General features: G+C 37.1%; 1 protein-coding gene across 1 annotated transcript in view; it reads right to left on the bottom strand.

Annotated features, from left to right (window-relative positions):
* The window catches only part of LOC139948756 (unconventional myosin-Id-like), a 43,950-nt gene extending 24,598 nt beyond the window's left edge, over positions 1–19,352 (bottom strand). The window contains exons 1-4 of the mRNA XM_071947069.1: positions 19,152–19,352; positions 9,266–9,474; positions 8,069–8,162; positions 6,324–6,489 (exon numbers count right to left, since the gene is read on the bottom strand). Of these exons, the coding sequence (XP_071803170.1) occupies positions 6,324–6,489; positions 8,069–8,162; positions 9,266–9,474; positions 19,152–19,249 (567 nt within the window). The 5' untranslated portion in view covers positions 19,250–19,352. The remainder of the gene's footprint in view (positions 1–6,323; positions 6,490–8,068; positions 8,163–9,265; positions 9,475–19,151) is intronic.
* Between the last annotated feature and the right edge of the window lie 1,179 nt (positions 19,353–20,531).

A 20,531-nucleotide genomic window follows, 5' to 3' on the forward strand; every position in this document is an offset into this window, starting at 1 on the left:
CTGACTGGGTATGTTTTAAATAGTTTGGGTTTGAACAGTGAAAAATTGACCGATGTTTTAAAGTTCAGTACAAAATTTGAGCTTTTAATAATGGGGCATGTGGTGTTTTTCCTGGCTGGAGCAGATTTTTAACCTTTGTCTCTAATGTATACTTTGCTTGTTGAAAAAGTTTTTATGCTGTTGTTGTACACTATATCCGTAGTCTTTAAACTCAAATTTGGCTATTTTTCTATTTTTAATATTAATCAAATTGTTATTAAAAATATATTATTTATACAATTTTAAAATTTTCATGTGTATGTAGTTGCTGGGAACCTCTGGAAAAAACAGTGTTTTACTGAGAGGTTTCCCAAGGGTAAAAATAAATAAATAAAAATAATAATGTATCATCACTCTACCAAGAGAGCTATCTAGCCATTTTGTTGGAGGTCTCCCCGTTTAATAGTGAAGTGACTAAAGGGAGACTGCCAACATATAGGGCTGGACAGTTGTTAGAGCCCTGACACATTAACTGGTCGATGTTTCAAGTCCCGCTCAAACCAAAACTATTTATAATTTCACAAATTTGACAGAAGTGTAAGGTGAATACAAATTTGTGTACAAATCATTCATCACATACTGATGCTGTCTTCAAGTTTAAGACCGAAACTTTGGCGCAGTCCTTTATCACATGGCAACCACCCGGCAAATTTATAATCAGACTCGACACATACATGTAGATTATTGGTTATGATAAGCAACCTGTGTGCACATTTGGCTGTTTGTGCTGCATACTCTTAAGGAGTTAGCGGTTTTTTTTTTTTTAAGTTTGCTTACGACGACCAAATGAACAGGGCTACTGATAATGCAAGGGACTTTGAGAAGCATCAACCGAAGCATACTAAATAAACACTACTACTATTATCATTATAAATATTGGGACGATACCCAGACTAGCATCTAACCATTGAGGAAGTTATTTATCCTTAAAAAACAGTTCTAATTTCATGTCTGATTTCCTTGAGTCACGTCAAGCAATGCAAAGTCCGATTCCCAAAAAGTCCCTTACATGGAACAAGGAAGAACAGTAGAGCCTACAACCCATACATTCATCAGAGATGTTAAAGCAGACAATTTTTCTCAACACAGCAAATATTGCTCAGCAGAATTTGGTTACCAGCCAAAGAACCATCACATCACTTAACATAACTGGTTATCTGCTTGTATGCTTAAACAAGTACAATTGTTAAAGGCAGTGGACACTATTGGTAATTACTAAAAATAATTATCATCATAAAACCTTTCTTGATTACGCGTATTGGGGAGAGGTTGATGGTATAAAACATTGTGAGAAACAGCTCCCTCTCAAGTGACGTAGTTTTCGAGAAATAAGTAATTTTCCACGAATTTGATCTCGAGACCTCAAGTTTAGAATTTGAGGTCTCGAAATCAAGCATCAGAAAGCACACAACTTCGTGTAACAATAGTGTTTTTTCTTTCATTATTATCTCGCAAATTCGACGACCGATTGAGCTCAAATTTTCACAGGCTTGTTATTGTATGCATATGTTGAGATACACCAAGTGAGAAGACTGGTCTTTGACAATTACCAATAGTGTCCACTGTCTTTAAAGGCAGAAAAGGTGCATACTGTATATATAAGAAATTAATAACCTACAAGCAAGAAAGAAGTCACAAGCAGCCCAGTGAAATGAAAATGGCCAGGTTTTAAAGTCTGTTTCTAGCAATATTAGAACCATGCTTTTTTTTGTAACAGGGGAACGGCACATAGTGCCCCCTCCCCTGTTTTCAAACCTTGTTGAACAAATCATATCAATTGTATAAAACAAATGGATGCCTTGGTATCAGCAGACCTCAATAATAACTACCTTTTTAACAATTATGATTCTTTAGTAATATTAGGGAAAGTCAGAAAATTTGGTGGTGATCGGATGCAGCGTTAAAAGATTACCGGCAAAAATATGGTGGTTAACAAATTTTTGTCAACAGCAGAGCTTCATAAAATTAGTGTATGGTCCTACTACCACATTACCAGTGCAGTGTATTTGTTCTGATCCAAAATAATTTCACTGAAATGAATGTGACCTTTAAATTGGCACAATCGCTTTCTGGCAACAAAATATGTTTTGATTTCAGACAGATTCGTATCAGCTCTCAGGAGAAAAAAAATCAATTTCTTCCCTCTCGGAACAAGAGACTACAAAATGTCATCATCAGAACAACCACTCCAAATATGTCCTTCATTCGGAGAGTCCTCGACAGACCCTACTTAACACTCGCAATGTATTGTATTTAAACACTACAATAATATTCCACTACGACCCTCTGTTAGGAGTTTCCTGCTCGTCCAGGGGCTCAAGGAAACGCATTGTGATTATTCCATGGCATGGTGTTCCACTTCCGATTGAACCTTGTTTTGTTAGTGGTTGGGGCAAAAGGAAACGTGTTTGCATAATGAAGGGACCTTGATGGTTGAATTGGTAGGAACAATGTCCAAAAGAACAACATGTACTGAGATCAGTGAGTTTATTGCAACCCAAAGATATACTAAGCAAAAAGAGTCTTTAGCTGGTATAGGTTACCCGGTAAGCAGAACTCTTTACAAACTTAGCAAAAGACTGACTTGGTTGTAAACAATGTCCAAAGGAACAACACGTTTTGAGCTTAGCAAAAGACTGACTTGGTTGGAACAATGTCTAAAGGAACAACACGTTTTGAGATCAGTGAGTTTATGGCAACCCAAAGATATACTAAGCAAAGAGTCTTTAGCTAGAAAGGGTTACCCGGTAAGCAGAACTCTTTACCAACTTAGCAAAAGACTGACTTGGAACAATGTCCAAAGGAACAACATGTACTGAGATCAGTGAGTTTATGGCAACCCAAAGATATACTAAGCAAATGAGTGTTTAGCTAGAATAGCTAACCCGGTAAGCAGAACTCTTAACCAACTTAGCAAAAGACTGACTTGGTAGGAACAATGTCCAATTTATGGGGACCCCAAAAATATTCTAAGCAAAAAGGGAAATGTTACTAAGCTGGAATACATCCCGGTAAGGGTAAGCAGGATTCTTTACCAACATAGCAAGTGGCAAACTTGTTGGTTGAATTGGTTGGAACAATGTCCAAAAGAACAGTTATGTTATGTACTATCCACTGAATACGTTTAACACGGGGACTCCAATATATACTAAGCAAAAAGAGGAATATTGTTTAGCGGGAATAGGTTGCCCGGTAAGCAGGAATATTTGCCAACTTAGCAAAAGACTGACAAATTTCACAAGTGGCTACCTTGATGGTTGAAATGGTAGGAACAATGTCCAAAAGAACAACATGCATTGAGATCAGTGAATTTATTTAACATGGGGACCCCAAAGTATACTTAAGCCAAAAAAGCTTGTTACATGTATGGCAGGAAACTTTGCCTCAAAATGCAAACCTGTTCCAAGTCACCTCTTTTATTCTGTGTGTTTAATATCGTTTGACTGTGAGGCCCTGTTTTCTTTGATAGAGTGCCACATAAATGCCCATTGTTGTTAAATATTGTTTATTATTATTATTTTTTTTATTTGTTCATTCTTTATATGATTAAAAACAGTTGATCAATAAAGAATGTACACAAACCTGATCACAAAGGACAAAACAATATAAAAAGTACAGAACATACTATGTACACCACTTAAAGCCATTGGACACTTTCGGTAAACAGTATTGTCCAAGTCCCACACTTTGTGTATCACAACTTATATATAAAATAACAATCCTCTGGAAATTTAGGCTCAATCAGACATCGGAGTCAGGAGAAAATAACAGGAAAACCCACTCCTGTTTTGGCGCATTTCGCCATGTCATGAAATGTGTTTATAACAAATCCGTAACTCTCGCTAACGAGAATTTATATTGTTTCACCGTTTTCTCAAAAAGTAAAGCATTTCATGAACTAATATTTCAAGAGAAGTCTTTCACCATTACCTTCTGTAAACCCTGTAAATTATTTGTAAATCTGTGAACTTTTTTTTTTGGTGTACCGAAAGGGTCCAATGGCTTTAAAAAGTATTATAGTTAAAATTTATACCAGCATAACTTGTTTAAAAAAATGCTAGTATGCTAATAATCTGAATGTGACAGCAATTTAACGTATTAATTTATGACAATGTACTTCTACATTTCAAGGTTATTTGAGCCACCTGATATTAATATTTAGTTTTTACAGCTTGCATTTTACAATAATGTGTCAATGCACTTTCCATTAACAATGCCCTGCCGTCGATTTCACAAAACTTTTCCTGCATACTCCACCAGGGAGCTGAGATGGTTTAAGGAGTGATTTGAGGCCCAGTGACCAGGGGTAATAATGTGTAAGCGCTTTGCGACGCCCTCTGGGTGTGAAAAGCGCTGTATTATGCATTATCATTATGTATTATCATTATGTATTATCATTATGTATTATCATTATGTATTATCATTATGTATTATCATTATCATTATCATTATCATTATCATTATCATTATCATTATCATTATCATTATCATTATCATTATCATTATCATTATCATTATCATTATCATTATCATTATCATTATCATTATCATTATCATTATCATTATCATTATCATTATCATTATCATTATCATTATCATTATCATTATCATTATCATTATCATTATCATTATCATTATCATTATCATTATCATTATCATTATCATTATCATTATCATTATCATTATCATTATCATTATCATTATCATTATCATTATCATTATCATTATCATTATCATTATCATTATTATTATTATTATTATTATATTATTATTATTATTATTATTATTATTATTATTATTATTCCTACATGTAACTTAGGATTAATCTTAGAACTGAAGGACGGGTTCTCTGTATCCAAATACGTGGGTAGGACGCATTAAACCCATCCTAAGTAAGGACGGGTTACTCGTTCTAACTTGAGTTAGGATTAATCCTAGCGTTTCGTGAAATCGGCTGCTGGTCATTTGGCAAATAATGTTCCTTTCTCAGCTTTAAGTAATATAGGATTAAATCAATCAAACAGTTCCAATAGCCAATATTTCTCATACTGACTCCAAATGCTATTTGATCCAAAACTGGATCTATCCGAACTTGATTTGACCTGTATAACGTACATGTATAGAGAAGTGGTTTATAAACACCAACTGAACACGCGCCTTTGTCATTGTGTGGGAAAAACCCAACCTAAGCCGTTATTGTTTGAGTAAACTGATAAGGTATCTATTTGTTTTCATTCTACACAACTTCATGGTTTCAACAAGTGTGTAGGGAATGTCAAGTTTGTTATTACTGTAGGGGATATGTTTTTGTTTAGCTTTCTGTAGTGTAAACTTTGACACCACAAGGTGGGAATGTTATGAAAGCTGTTTGTGGTGTGTCATGACCTAGCAGTTAAGAGCATCAAGCTTCAAGTTCTAGAGTTTGATCAGCAGAGTGTGGGTTCGAGTCCTGACCGTGACACTTGTGTCCTTAAGCAAGACACGTGAACATGTCTGCTTTGTAAAGTTGGGGAGGTAGTGCTTTCTGCTCTACCAGCCAGGCTTCTGATGGATGATACCCAAGCCTACATCCGTGTATGGACTGAAAATCACTTTGAAAATACTGTTTTACACGAAAATAAGCAATTAATAACATTTTATTCTTTCATATTTTAATCCAAATATCATTGAGATCAGCCAGCATTATGTTATGGTTCTTTGTCTTTCTTTGTGTGATCTGTAATAGTTCACAATTTTGTGTATTTAACCAAATGGTGCTGTGTAGGTCACTATCAAGTGTTTGGCATTTCGGATTTTTCAACTCCAATTTAAAAAAAATCTGATATTTTCCTTTTCTGTACTGAGCATGAACATGGATAAAACTACAGCTTTGTAGCAACCCAAGTCGCAAATGCCAAAGAAAAGGGGTATCAGTGATGGTGTGGTGTGGGGGGGGGGGGGTTCAGTTAAAAGCAATTCTCTTTGTATGTAACTGCCCGACAACCAAATCTTACACAACTCAAATTTTAAAAAGTTTTTCTTATAATAAAACCAGGGCCAAATTTTATGGCAAAGATTCGGCGCTTACAGAAGCAGGGACTTCTGCGCTTACATCAAGCGTATTTCACAGGTTAGTGAGGAATTTTGGCTTGTGCGTACTCCATATTACCAGCCATTCTACGCTTACACAGCCAGCGCAGAAATATGGTGCTTGCACGTACGTAAGGGGAGAATAAGCACATAATTCGACGGTAAGCAGAGCCATAAAATTGGGCCCTTTTTGCTTGAACCTCTTTCAATCTTACCTTTTCCAACAGGTAATTGTTGATATGGCCGCCAATAGGGTCCCCTTTGAAATCAAAGTTGATGTCCATGTATTTGCCGAAGCGGCTGGAGTTGTCATTACGGTTTGTCTTTGCATTCCCAAATGCCTCCAAGATTGTGTTGGACTGAATCAGAATATTCTTCACTCTGAAGAATTGTAAAAGAACGAACAATATTTTAAACTTTGAAGGGTGGCAAAATTTGCAATATTACCGTAGAAATATTCTCTTTAATGATTTAAAGGCAGTGGACACTATTAGTAATTATTCAAAATAGTTATTAGCATAAAACCTTACTTGGTAACAAGTAATGGGGAGAGGTTGATAGTATAAAACATTGTGAGAAACGGCTCCCTCTCAAGTAACGTAGTTTTCGAGACAGAAGTAAATTTCCACGAATTTGATTTCGAGACCTTATATTTTGAGTTTGAGGTCTCGAAAATCAAGCATCTGAAAGCACAAAACTTCGTGTGAACAGGGTATTTTTTCTTTTATTATCTCGCCACTTGGACAACCGATTGAGCTCAAATTTTCACAGGTTTGTTATTTTATGCATACGTTGAGATTCACAAAGTGAGAAGACTGGTTTATTACTAATAGTGTCCAGTGTATTTAAGAGTCTTCTATAAACATTGAGGAAGAAATCTCGGTGGAAAACCCCAAACAGGGGTTGACTTTTGTTGCCCTTTTGAACTACAATCACCAACCAGAGATCGGTCTGTAATATAGGCCTACTGTAAATTGAAACCTCAATAGAAACTGAAAGATAACATGTGTATCGTGTTAGTCTGTTTTGCAAAATACTTTCTGGTGTTGTTTGTTAGACTCTTGTGTAAATGATTTTCTGAAAAAAAAGTAATAAACATGATGCATGATAGTTTCTTTCCTGGTAATAAGTCAAGTAGTAAACTGACAGAGGTCTCCAATTTAGGACTCAGATGTCTGTTAATTGAAACTAGTTCGCTTGTATTCAGAAGGAACTGTTTGTGTGAAATTTATACCATGTATTGCAGGCCTGATACTGATGTACTTCACATGGGCAACAATGTCTTGCTTTAAAAGGACACAAGTGTCACGGCTGGGGATTCGAACCCACACTCTGATGATCAGAAACACCAGAGTTTGAATTCGGTGCTCTTAACCGCTCAGTCATGACACCTCCACAGGCCTGGTATTGTATATGTTGTGAGGTGGGCCCTGGAGGACTAGTGAAACAAAGGTTGTGGATTGCCCCAGGAACAAGATGGTAGAATCCTATTTTCTCAAATGTGCAATGACCTGGTGGAGCTAAAGTCATAGATAGTCTAGACTGGACCATTCCACATGATCAAAGAGGGGGGGTATCAGGTCCCAGAGTTGTGTGTCCAGGTGGAAAACGTTTTGCAAAACGACTTAGTGCAAATACAGCCTACCCAGATCAAACTCTCTGATAAGTCGAGCCATCTGTTCTTCTCCCAAATTAAAACACAATTAATTACATAAACAAACAAAAATAAAGCTTAAACCATCTCGTTGTTAAGAAGTTGGTAAATGTCATTGGGAAAATAACGATGGATTTCCAGTACAAATGGAACTTTCAAGCATTGGAATATAAAGACTGGGGCTGACACGTGGAATATAAAGACTGGGGCTGACACGCCTACATATACAAGGGTTAAATTTTAGGTGTTTTATAGGGGGAGGGGCGTGGATGGAATTGGGGGAGTTTTGGAAACCTTGCTTTTTACCTTTCTACCTCCTGCTGTTTACTGACGTTGGTGACCGCTGCTATGTATCTCATGATGATCTTAGATGCTTCTGTTTTTCCAGAGCCACTTTCACCTGAAATTTAATTTGAATTCAAATTGTTTAAAAGAAATATCAAATCATTTTGATGTGTGTCATGGTCGAGCAGTCTATTGCATTCCGACCGGACTCAAGTTCTGATGGTTGAATCATCAGAGTGCGGGTTCGATTCCTGGTCATGACACTTGTGGCCCATAGCAAGGCACTAAAGCCCAGTTCATACTGCATGCGAATGCGAAGCGAATTTGACGTCACAACCCTCCTTCCGCAGTGGTATTCGCAAGTGAGTTGAGCAAAGTTTAACTGCTGCGAATTTTTTGTTGCGAATTTGTGACGTCAACAATCGTATTGCATTCGCATTCGCAGGAAGTATGAACCGGGCTTTAGTCATAACTACTTCTCCTAACCCATAGGTGTATAGATGGGAGCATGAGAGGGCCGAGACAGTATTGTGTTGAATTAACCCCTAATTTGTGCATCGGACACAAGTTCTGAAGGTTGAATCATCAGGGTTTCGATTCCAGGTTATGAAACTTGTGTCCTTGAGCAAGGCAAATAGTCATAACTGCTTCTCTTTACCCAAGTATATAAATGGTAACTTGACAGCATTATGTTGGATTCACCCCTTGGCAATAATTTACGCAGTTTGGGGCTGTACGCTCCCCAAGGGAGTTGAGAAAGTTTGAGGAATGGTCTAAGAGTACATGTATGCTGCATAAGCTCTAGGGAAAACGCCTTGGTCTAGCTACTAGGATGTGTGCGCTATAAAATAGTATTTAAACTTTTATAAATAGGTGCGTTCGATTAGCTTCCCTGTGTCGACCCTGTGGTGCTCATTTTGGTGACGAACGATCACTCGCCCTATTATGGTGACGTCATGCACCACCGGCCAGCCCATAGTAATCTGTTCCACATGCAGGGCACTTGGTGCTGACCCGCTGAGCCCCTGGAATGACGAAAAAGCTGTTCGAACGTACCGGAGGCAGATCAGGGTTTACCCGGGGAAGCTAATCGAACGCACCCATTATTAAGGGCTTTGACACAAGTTGACATCTTCAAAGAAATTTGAAAGTAAGACAGCAGACGAACTATGAAATGGCTTCTGTCCGAACTTTTGGACGAAATATATAATCTCTTACCAGATATAACAATACAGGTGTCCCTTGCTCTGCGTTTCATGCTTTTATATGCTGCGTCGGCGATGGCAAATATATGAGGAGGGCGCTCATAGATTTCTCTTCCCTTGTAACTCTCAACAACGTCTGGCCCAAAGATGTCCACCGTTCTGTAGGGGTTGATGGAAACACAGACCTCTCCGATGTACGTATAGATTTTACCATTTTCAAATCTGGAAAAAGGTCAGAAAAATTACCTTTTAGTTTGCTGATATTTTATGTCAATTACCAGACAAGTGATTCACGGATTTTTATTCTGTGCCCAATTTCATGGCTCTGCTAACAGTAAGCAAAGAATCAGCTCTTGTGAAAGCAGGGAATCGTAATTCATTGGTTAGCGGGGAATTTGGGCTTGTGCGAGTGCGTAATTCACATTACCACGCATTCTACACTTATTTAACGCTAGCCCAGAAATTTGGCGTAGCTCCTAAACAGAGAATGGTGATCATAAGGGCAGAATTTGGCAGAGCGGAGCCAAGAAATTGGGCCCAGAACACTTGGAACAGACTTCCAGTATCAGTAGACTTAAGAAGTTCAGAACTTCCGAACTACAAAGGAGAAAAGAAACAAACAAGCATAAAGACAACTATGACTGCAAAATTTACAACTTTTAAAAAAGCGTTCCATTAATGTATTTATGAACTGTTTTTGTTTGGTTTTTTTTTTTTTTTTTTGAGAAGGTTTTTGCTCTTTTAATTTACATGTAATCTAATCCATATTTTTGTAAGAACAAAAGTCATTACACTTTGGACTAAAAGCAAATTGGAATGCCCAACCCTTATTTACATAGACTGTCTGGGGCATTTCCTTTCAGATCCTGCAACAAATTTTCCAGGGTTGGAGTTTTCGGGTTGGTTTTTTTTTAAAACAAAGGAGGGTAGATTTTAGTCATCAATTTCATTGTCATGACATGAATTATTCTAATAGGGAAGGTATGAGAGTTTTACTACTGATCACAGTTATTTTTGTCATTCAAGGTAAATGCTGCATGGCTCTATTTAACGTCATTGTTTGCTTAAAAAATGTACGCTTTGGTTTCACATTATTGACAATTACCAACTGTGTATACAGAGGATGCTGACAGATTTTTGCCCTACCCATTCCTACCAATTTACTGCCCCCTATTGATAATAATAATAATTGTGGCTTCTTATATAGCGCACATGTCCGTCACTCAGTGACGCTCCTGGCGCTGTAACATACAGTATTTCCTGCCAGATGTGGGACTACGTTTGAATTATGAGACCTAAATCTGAGAGCATCGTGTAATGCTTTACAAGGTGCTGTGGCGCAGTTTGCGATGCAAGAAGCAATGGTTACGTGTCTTGATTAAGGACACAAGTGTCACGGCTGGGGATTCGAACCCACACTCTGCTGGAATCAGAAACACCAGAGTTTGAATTTGGTGCTCTTAACCGCTCGGCCACGACACTACCTTGATGAGGACAAGTTGTATGGTCCAACTTAGGATATCCTTGCTTATGAGCAGACCAACTCTGTATGAGGTTTATTTTTAAAAATTACACACCGTGGCAGCATAGACCTTTTCGCAAATACCATTGCGCAAGCGCAAACTGTCGAATGAGGTGCATGCTGGTCTAGCTAGTACCCAAATTTGATAGTTAGCTAGACCAGCATGCACTTCATTCCACGTCTGTTGTGCGCGTACCGAGTATTTGCGATAAGGTCTATGTGCTGAAAGTTACGCCCTCACTGCAGGGTTTTACCCACAGATCCGATACTTCACAGAGGCCATTGCTGCTTCCATGCCCCTTGGTCATTGCCTTGGTGCCCTTGAAATGCTCTTCAGTAGAGATTTACAATTTCCTCATTGGCTGGCCTTCACCAGGGACAAAATGCCTTGGTGACATTGCCCTTTCAAAAGAAAAGCATACAGGCCTGTACCCACTACATATTTTCTGAACGCATTCAAGAACTTCCATTTTTCTTGTGTTTTCGCTGTTTTTGCAAATCACTACAAAAATGGATTTTCTAGGTTGTAAGGCATTGCATGGCGAGGATATCAATGTATTCATGTTCCGCAAACTGAATATTACCTAAATCTTTAAATCATGTTTTACTATGGGAACTTTTGTTTTCCTTTTTGAAAATAAAAATAAAGATTTTTGAATTTTGACGTTAAGGTTACCATCCTCATATAAACTCTAATTGACATCTTCAGCTTAGAGCGTTAATAACATCCGACCTTAAGTGACAAACGGATGATAGAGGACGAAGAATTAATCAATTATCTTCAAAGAGCTTTACGTGATGGAGACCTGGAACTTGTTACCTGCATGAATGATTAAACCATTCACTGCAGATGAATAAAAAATCACAACTGAATGAAACCGAGACCTTGGGATTGAAATTGTGGCAAATAACTGAATTGTACGTATGCTTTGGTAGCCACAGCCTTCAATTGAAAAAGCTAAGTGCCCTCCACACTAACACATGGTGAGGCAATTGTTTAGTGACAATGAATAATACATAGTCTCATTGAATCTTGATGCACTTTTTATGCAATTCATAACGCTGCGGCCATCTTCTTTTTTTTGCAGTAACAACAAATTGGCAAGAATTTTATTTTTTTTCAATTTCAAACAATTTCTTTTATACCATATTTCAAATTCCTAAAAATCAATTTTACCCCCAAGTTTTAATCTCTAAAATACATTTTAAGAATTTGAAGTCGATCACGATAAAGTTAACAAGATCGGGATTTCGAGCAAATACCTCAAGAGTGTTGGCGCTCTTCTAATAATATTTCACATGGTCTCCCTATTTTAGAGTATAATAAAATTCAATTCATAGGCAAGTTACTAAATAGAAGGGGTGTCTGTTGAAGGAACACAGTGCCTTGCATCGGTCGAGTTGGTCTTTGAAAAGCGTTTGAAATCGTTTGTTATAAAATGCATGGTTAGTTAGATAATTTAAAAGTAAAACATAATGATCCACACAAACATGCCTCGGAATTTCACGGTTTTCCTTTTACGTCGCAAAGATACATGGTCGGCCATATGGCCAACCATGTTAGTTGACAATGTAAAAGGAAAACCACGCAATTTCGATGGATATTTTCGTATATCATTGTTTTCTACTTTTACAACATCTTTCTTACCATTTTAAATGCATTTTATAACAAACGGTTACAAACGCTTTTTATAGACCAACTCTTCCGATCCAAGGCACAGTTCCTTTTCAGGGAAGGTACACGTTTGGTAATTACTCAAAACAAATATTAACTTAAAAACTGACTTGGTAACTAAGCATTGTAGAGATGTTGATGGTATAAAACTTTGTGGGAAACGACTCCCTCTGAAGAGGTAATTTCTCACTAAAATAATAAAAGACTCTAGTTCTAGCTATGTAGAAGTCTTTTATTCTTATCTGAAAGCACACAATTTCATCACGCAAGGGTGTTTTTTCTTTGCAACTTCGATGACCAATTGAGCCCAAATTTTCACAGGCTTGTTATTTTATGGTTATGATGGGATACACCGAAGACTGGTCTTTGACAAAACCAAACGTGTACCATGCCTTTAAGTGTAAATAGTGATGCAGCACAAACACATTAAAAACAGGGTGTGTACAGATTTATGGCGTAGTAGTGTACCTACAATGTTGTTTAGCTGAACACAGTTCATCACAGGTACAGTATCTATCTCTCGTAGTTCAGGACAAAACACCTGCCATGAACTACATGGTGTAAAAATCAATTTGACCGAAGAACAATGATCTTTAAAATTAGGACACAGTTATGACATGTGCTCTAGATATTAAATAGGCTACATCGAAATATGATGCCGAACGAGGATACATTGTCCAACTTTGAGCAGTGTGTATTTCATATCATAATTCATTACTTAAAAGGAAGGTACACGTTTGGTAATTAGTCAAAAATATTAACTTTAAAACTGACTTGGTAATGAGCATTGGAGATCTGTTGATAGTATAAAACATTGTGAAAAATGGCTCCCTCTGAAGTAGCATGGATTTTGAAATAGAGGTAATTTCTCACGAAAATAATAAAAGACTTCTAGCTAGAAGTCTTTTATTCCTATCTGAAAGCACACAAATTCGTCCAACAAGGGTGTTTTTTTTTTTATCATTTTCTCCCAACTCCGATGACCAATTAACCACAAATTTTCACAGGTTTGTTATTTTATACATGTTGAGATACACCAAGTGTACCTTCCCTTTAAAAAATGTATTATACATTCCATTTTAGAAAAAGGTTGGTCAACTCATATTGAAAACTACAGTTTTACACTAGACCAGACCACTTGGATGAAACAAGTCCAGTGTCTTCTGTTTTAAATTCAATCGTTTTAAAGCCATTATACACTTTCGGTAAACAGTATTGTCCAAGGCCCACACTTTGTGTATCACAACTTCTATATCAAATAACAAACCTGTGAAAATTTGGGCTTAATCGGTCATTGGAGTCGGGAGAAAATAACGGGAAAACCCACCCTTGTATCCGCACGTTTCGCCGTGTCATGACATGTGTTTAAAATAAATCCGTAATTCTCGTTAACGAGAATTGATATTGTTTTACTGTTTTCTCAAAAAGTAAAGCATTTCATGGAATAATATTTCAAGAGAAGTATTTCACCACTACCTTCTGTAAACCCTGTAAGTTATTTGTAAATCTGTGAACTTTTTTTGTTTTTTCTGTACCGAAAGGGTCCAATGGCTTTAAAAAAAAGAAATGCTAAAATGTTGAGATAAACCTTCTACTTTGCTCCAATAAAAAACGATAGTTTGTGAGAAAACTGTGAATTCTGGTCTCTTCTCATTTTTATTAGATGATTTTTGTAAAAAAATCCTCTGGTTTGCCAGTTAAGATTCTTAGCTACATACATGTACATACAAATCCTGCGGTCTTGTTGAATTTTTGGCCAAAATTCAAGCCCAGTACAGATTGTTTTTGATGTTCTACATTTAAAACTTCGTCATGACAGTTTTTCAGAGTTTCAAAATGCATCTATCTATAATTATGTTTGATAAATTTGTTGTTGCTACGAAAGGTTAAATGCAGTGTAATCAGAAGGCCTATAAGTGCTACCACCCACCATCTTCCAGATAAAATGACATGCTTGTACACCGCTTTAACGTGATATATAGGGGCTTTTAATCATGAATTGATAGATCTTTAATGAAGAACTATTATCATACAAAAATTGTCCACCGGTTGTTCATCGGTTGTTGACTCACTTCCATTATATCGATAACCCCTCATCAAATAAAAATGTCATGAATTAAAGGCCAAACACATCACCCTCAAGTTCACCCTCCCACAACTTGACACCAAACTAGACCTCAGCCCCTCCCAACGTTCTCCTGCTAAACACTACACCCATTGAAAGTAACGGCATGGTTTCACTGTGACAACATTCCTATGTCTTGATTCACTATGGGTTTCGGTTACTTCAGCAGACAAGTTCACCAGACTGCATATAAGTTGGTGTTCAGTAGAACCATGCTGGAGCTCCATGGTTAAAGGGTCTATGTAACTTTTGTAGGACAAAAAAACACAATGTCCACAGATTTACACTAAACTTACACAGTTTGAAGATATAATGATAGTAGAAAGCTTCCCTGAAAATATTAAGTGCTGAGGTGCTGTAGTTCTTGGGAAATGAGTAAAACACATGTATTTTCATGACATTGTTTTACGTATTTTTTCAAAAACTACAGCACCTCAGTAAGTAATATTTGAAGGGAAGCTTTCCACTATCATTATCTTCAAACCCTGTAAGTTGAATGTAAATCTATGGACATTTTGAAAAGGTACCCAAATCCTTTAAAGCACTGTGCACAGCTGATTTCACAAAATGCTAGGATTAACTCTCGAGTTACGACTATATAAACTAAGTCCTAACTGAGGATCAATCTTAAAGGTTTACATGTTACAGTGCAAAGCTGGGACTTGTCCTTAGTTCTAAGATTAATGCTAAGTTAGGAAGAGTTTGGTGAAATGGAGGGCTGGACACACTGCGTATTAATCAAAATAATTGTAGCATAAAAACTTGGTACTTGGTAGCACGCAATGGAGAGCTGTTATTAATTAATAAAACATTGTGAGAAACAGCTCCCTCTGAAGTAACGTAGGTCTTGAGTTAAATTCTCACTCAAATAATAAAATACTTCAGGCCTGAAGCCTTTTATTATGCATCTGAAAGCACACAAATTTGTGCAACAAGGGTGTTGTTTCTTTCATTATCTTCTTGCAACTTCGATGACCAATTGAGCCCAAGCTTTGACAGGTTTGTCATTTTACACTATGTTGGGTTACAAAGTGAGAAACCGCCGAATTCTGCGCTTAAGATATTGTTCCCCCGCTTACGTGCAAGCGCCTAATTTCTGTGCTAGCCTTGTAAGCATAGAATGCCTAGTATCATGGAGTACGCACACACATAGCCAAAGTCGCCGATAACTCGTGAAATATGCTTGCACAGAATTCCCTGCTACCATAAGCACCGATTCTGTGCTTACATGTATGTACGTTAATCAGAGCCATGAAATTGGGCCCTGGTCTTTGACAATTGCCAAACAAGTCCAGTGCCTTTAAAACGAGCATCAAGTGTGACTCAGTGAGCGGGGATATTGTGTTGGGAACGGAGAATCAAATGCATCAGATAGTTAGGATGATATGAACATGAGGTGAGGGGATTTGCCATGTGGGTGAAATTCTTTTGTAAGTCCAAGTCTGTAGGAATTGGCCAACAGCCAAACTCACATTACACTGTGATTAATGTACTATCTAGCATTTGGGGAGAAATCCCCAAGCCAGCAGGTCGTACATGAAGCTCATTCGTAAACTGGGCAATAATTTTGTGTGACCAGAATTTTATGAATATTAGAAAAATTCTATAGTTTAACAACTGAGCTGTTTTAATTTGAAGTTCCGGAAGATATTATGGGTAGATAGGACATACAAAGATTGACTGCTTTGAGTGCTATGGTTAAACATCTACGACTCCTGAGGTGATCAAAGGAGTGTTCTATTTTCCTGAGGCGCAGTCGCGTGGAAATGGAACGGTCCGGGGATCACCGAGGAAGTCGGAATTTTAACCATAAGCACGAGTAAAAGTAGTCAATATTTGTTTTAAATAACACCCCAACAGACTATTTGTCATCCTCGTACGTAACATTTGTCTGAGCAATTCAGATACACAGATGCACAACTGATTGGGTTCAAGATGGGTAAAAAGACATCTGGGTACTGCACGCCGTGTGATAGTCGTCGGACTATCACACGGCAAACGATGCACTAGGCCTTTCACAGGGCGTCGTTTCTAGTGAAACTAAGACATATGTGACGCGCTCTAACAAATGAAAAGGCAGAATATTTGTAAGGGGTGTTATAATCTTCAATAATCAACAAAATTATCCTTAGATAATATCAGAGTGAAGTCAACATATGGAACGAACTCCCCCCTAAACTCCGACAAATCACTACATATTCCAGCTTCAAAACCCATTTGAAAACTTAATTTTTTGCAAGTATACTCTTTGCAATCTGGCTTCGGCATCTCTCCTGCGCCAGGAGTGTCTTTTAGACAGACATGGCGCATTATAGATTGCCACTTTTATTATTATTATTAACATTTATTTGAACAACATTGACTAATATCTGCTCATTGAGCTAACTGGCCCAAATTACTGCCAGTGTAAAATTTGAACCTCGAGACGGAAATGTACGGATTAATAACAATGCAGGAAGATTTAGCAGCCACTATTGGCAACCTCCCCGTACACTATGCATGGTACTTTCTTACAATCTGATTTTGTAACATAACACTAACTGCAGTAATAATAGTGGTAGGCCTACCTAATTGGTGGGCAAAATATTTCCTTGTGTTTTGGGATGAAACATTTCCTGCTCAAAGTTAAAACATTTTCACTCATGAAGGGGATAAATTATGATCATAATTATTTCCTCAAACACATTAAAAGTATAAAGAGATATCCAGAATGTTTTTTTATGATAACAGTTTTTTTTTAAAGGGGGGTCGGAGGGTTTTGAACGGTCGGGCGGAGACGATCAACAATTTGTTTTTCATGTGGCCTAACAAGGTAAAATTGTTAAGTTTACAGGATGAAGTTTCACAGGATGAAGTTTCACAGGATGAAGTTTCACAGGATGAAATTTCACCAAAAAAGGTCTGCACTTGGCCTACAGCTCGTCAAGCATTTAAAGGAAAGTGCCAGTCACTAAAGACAATTTGTCTTGTTTTCACTTTTCAATCTACCTCTGTAGCCGTATAGTTGTATGTCGCCAATTCGGACTAATAACAAAAAGGGAACCTAAACAGGGACTAGGGACCAGTAAAAAAAAGGAAAATATTTCTGTATTCTGTCACCACTTTTTCCATTCGTTACGAAATAAAATAGTACTGATAATACCAGTGAAACGACAAAATAACTGGTGCCCCCCCCCCCCCCCATCAATGGAAAAGTAATGGGTAATCCCTGCATACTTTTAGAAACAAATAAAGGCTCCCCTGTGACGGAGAGCATTCTAGTTTCTAGAAGTAGTCCTTACATACAGTCATTCCTGTACCAAGACTGAGCATAGCCGAGAGACTTGACTTTCGATTCAACCACAGGAGTAGTTTCAAGTCGACAAAATCCCTATGGGATTTCCTGCTGAATTAAATCTATTGTGTGGTGTAATTTCAAGGCAGAGCAAAGTCAACATTCCAGAGCACTGACTGTGCAGTGTGTAGGGGGAGCATGAATTGAAGTCACAGATGAATAGTTTTGAGCACAACAAAATGAATTAAACGGTAAACAAATTTATTTAAAATAATATATTTTGGGTAGCTGTCCTTTAGTAACACTTCCTGGTCAATTGAGTGTTAAGATAGTCACAACTGCAATGTATACAATACATAGCATGCCTCCTATAGGCTAGAGGATAACTTTCCGTATGGCGCCACCACTTTTTCACTAATTTTTACAAAAAGATATCTCATTGAGGTAAATTAGATACTAATACTATATTATTTCATATCGAATGAAAAGGTGGTGGCACAATATGTAACCTTTTCCAGGCTAGATTTTAGTATTTATTTTATAGATTTTAAAATAATTTTAATGATTTAAATGCTTTCACTTCAGTCATATGATATGTACGAAGACTGGCACAATTTTGTCTCAACAGAGTTTTTATAAATATTTTGTTTTTCATTTTATACTAAATAGCTTAACAGTTGTGTGTATTTTTTGTATTTAGTACTTAATTCAATGTGATTTTCATTTATTGTAAAACTTATTTGGCTAGATTCAATTTAAACATTTTTTATCAAAAACATAATTTGTTTTCTTAGTTTACATTTACAATAGGCAAACTATAATCGTGATTTGTTTTTATATTCAATCATAGACTGGTCTAGTTGCGATAACGTAACCCTCCTTCCGACTACTTCTAGAAACTATAGTTTCTAGAAGTACATGTACCTCCCGACAGCATAGTAAAATAGTAGAGGAAGGTTTTATACTTATAGTAATAATACGTAATATCGCAACTTAGTTAGACTTTAGTTTAGATTTACAAACAATTAAAACGAAACATAAAATAAAATATTTATTAAATATCATGTTCATGGTAAAGCCTTATTTTGAAATGTTCACACTGGCCGTGGAGGTAGAATTCTTCCTCCCCATGCACTGACTAAATCAACATGATCAACTAGTGTCAGCCAGTGTCACTGTCAGTGTGTCGATGACATCATGAATGATGACATTAATTAGTGTAAAAGAAAATCTCAATTCATCATAAATTAACGACGATCAACACAGAATTACATGACACATCAAAATCAATCTTCTCACTCACCTTAATCTCAAGTTTGCCATAAATGCATCCTCGGTGACTTCGTCCAAAAGGACAAAATCTCCTTTCCCAAATTCCGCTCCTTCGTCATGCTCGGCCATTTTAGAGAACCCGCCAGCATAAAAAATGTAGACAAATCTACCCTAAAAAAAATACAGTGCATACACAGCACGCCGTTCACACGTCCAACCCTAGTAGACTAGACCGTTGGTATGTTATGATGTTAAAAAATGGGTCAAAAATTTGCCGCATTGATCGAGTGACATTGAAGCTTAGTCTGGCACTGTGTTAAATTCCTATTGGTGTAATTACAAAGCACGTCTAGGATGTGGACGGCTTCTGTCTATTTTTATACCGCGTAGTTGGCGTTTTTGTTAAAGGGGCTCGCAGTTTTCAGATTGTGTTTTTAGTGGATGTTGATTTTGTACCTCCTTTTCTAGGTACTATACATTTTAGTTTACCTATGTTGCTTCACTGTTTTGTTATTTTAGATCCAGTAAAGCTTTTCTGCATAAAAGATAAGTATTTTACAAAAAATAGGCAAGTATAACAACAAACATTCCGTTAATTTAGACTGTCCATAGACAACAGGCAGAGGGCAGTCTTCAATTTTGATGGGCCTTGTTTTTGTCGTCTGCAAACGTTAACTTTTTTTCTTTGCCTTTTCCTGATCTTGTGCAGGCCTTTTAGTCAACAAAAACAATAAAAGTAATTCTTTTTAAACTAAAGACATGGGAAAGTACCGACACAAATTAGAAGAGGGATTTTTTGGTGAAGAAAGACGTTCATACTATTAATTACCACTATTAAAATTAACTGGTCACTACAAAACAGTAGAGGGCGGACTTCACATTTAACGGTGGTGATTAATTCTCTCTGGTCGTCGACACTCGTCGTCTGCTAGTTTTTAAACCCTTGCAAATCAGACAGTGCACCAGTTAAAATCAACGTGGATATAAGTGTCTACATTATTATGGGGGCGGGGCGGGGTGCTTGTGTTAAAATGGTGGAGGTCTACGGAATTGAAAGTTTTTGTATAAATTAATTGCAAGCATGGGCCATAAACACTTTCGGTCCAAAAAAAAAAAAAAAAAAAGTTCACAGATTTACAAATAATTTGCAGGTTTTACAGAAGGTAATAGTGAAAGACTTCTCTTAAAATAATTATTATTTCATGAAATGCTTTACTTCTTGAAAACAAACCCATTAAAACAATCAATTATCGATATCGAGAATTACGGATTTATTGTAAACACGTGCCATGACACGGCGAAACGTCAGAAACAAAAACAAGGGTGGGTTTCAGATAATGGAGATCAATGGGTGCACCCCACAGACTCGCAAAATTGCCCTGGAAAAATAAATCTGGCAGCAAAACCCTTT

Source organism: Asterias amurensis, chromosome 16, assembly GCF_032118995.1.
Source record: "Asterias amurensis chromosome 16, ASM3211899v1".
Classification (NCBI taxonomy): domain Eukaryota; kingdom Metazoa; phylum Echinodermata; class Asteroidea; order Forcipulatida; family Asteriidae; genus Asterias; species Asterias amurensis.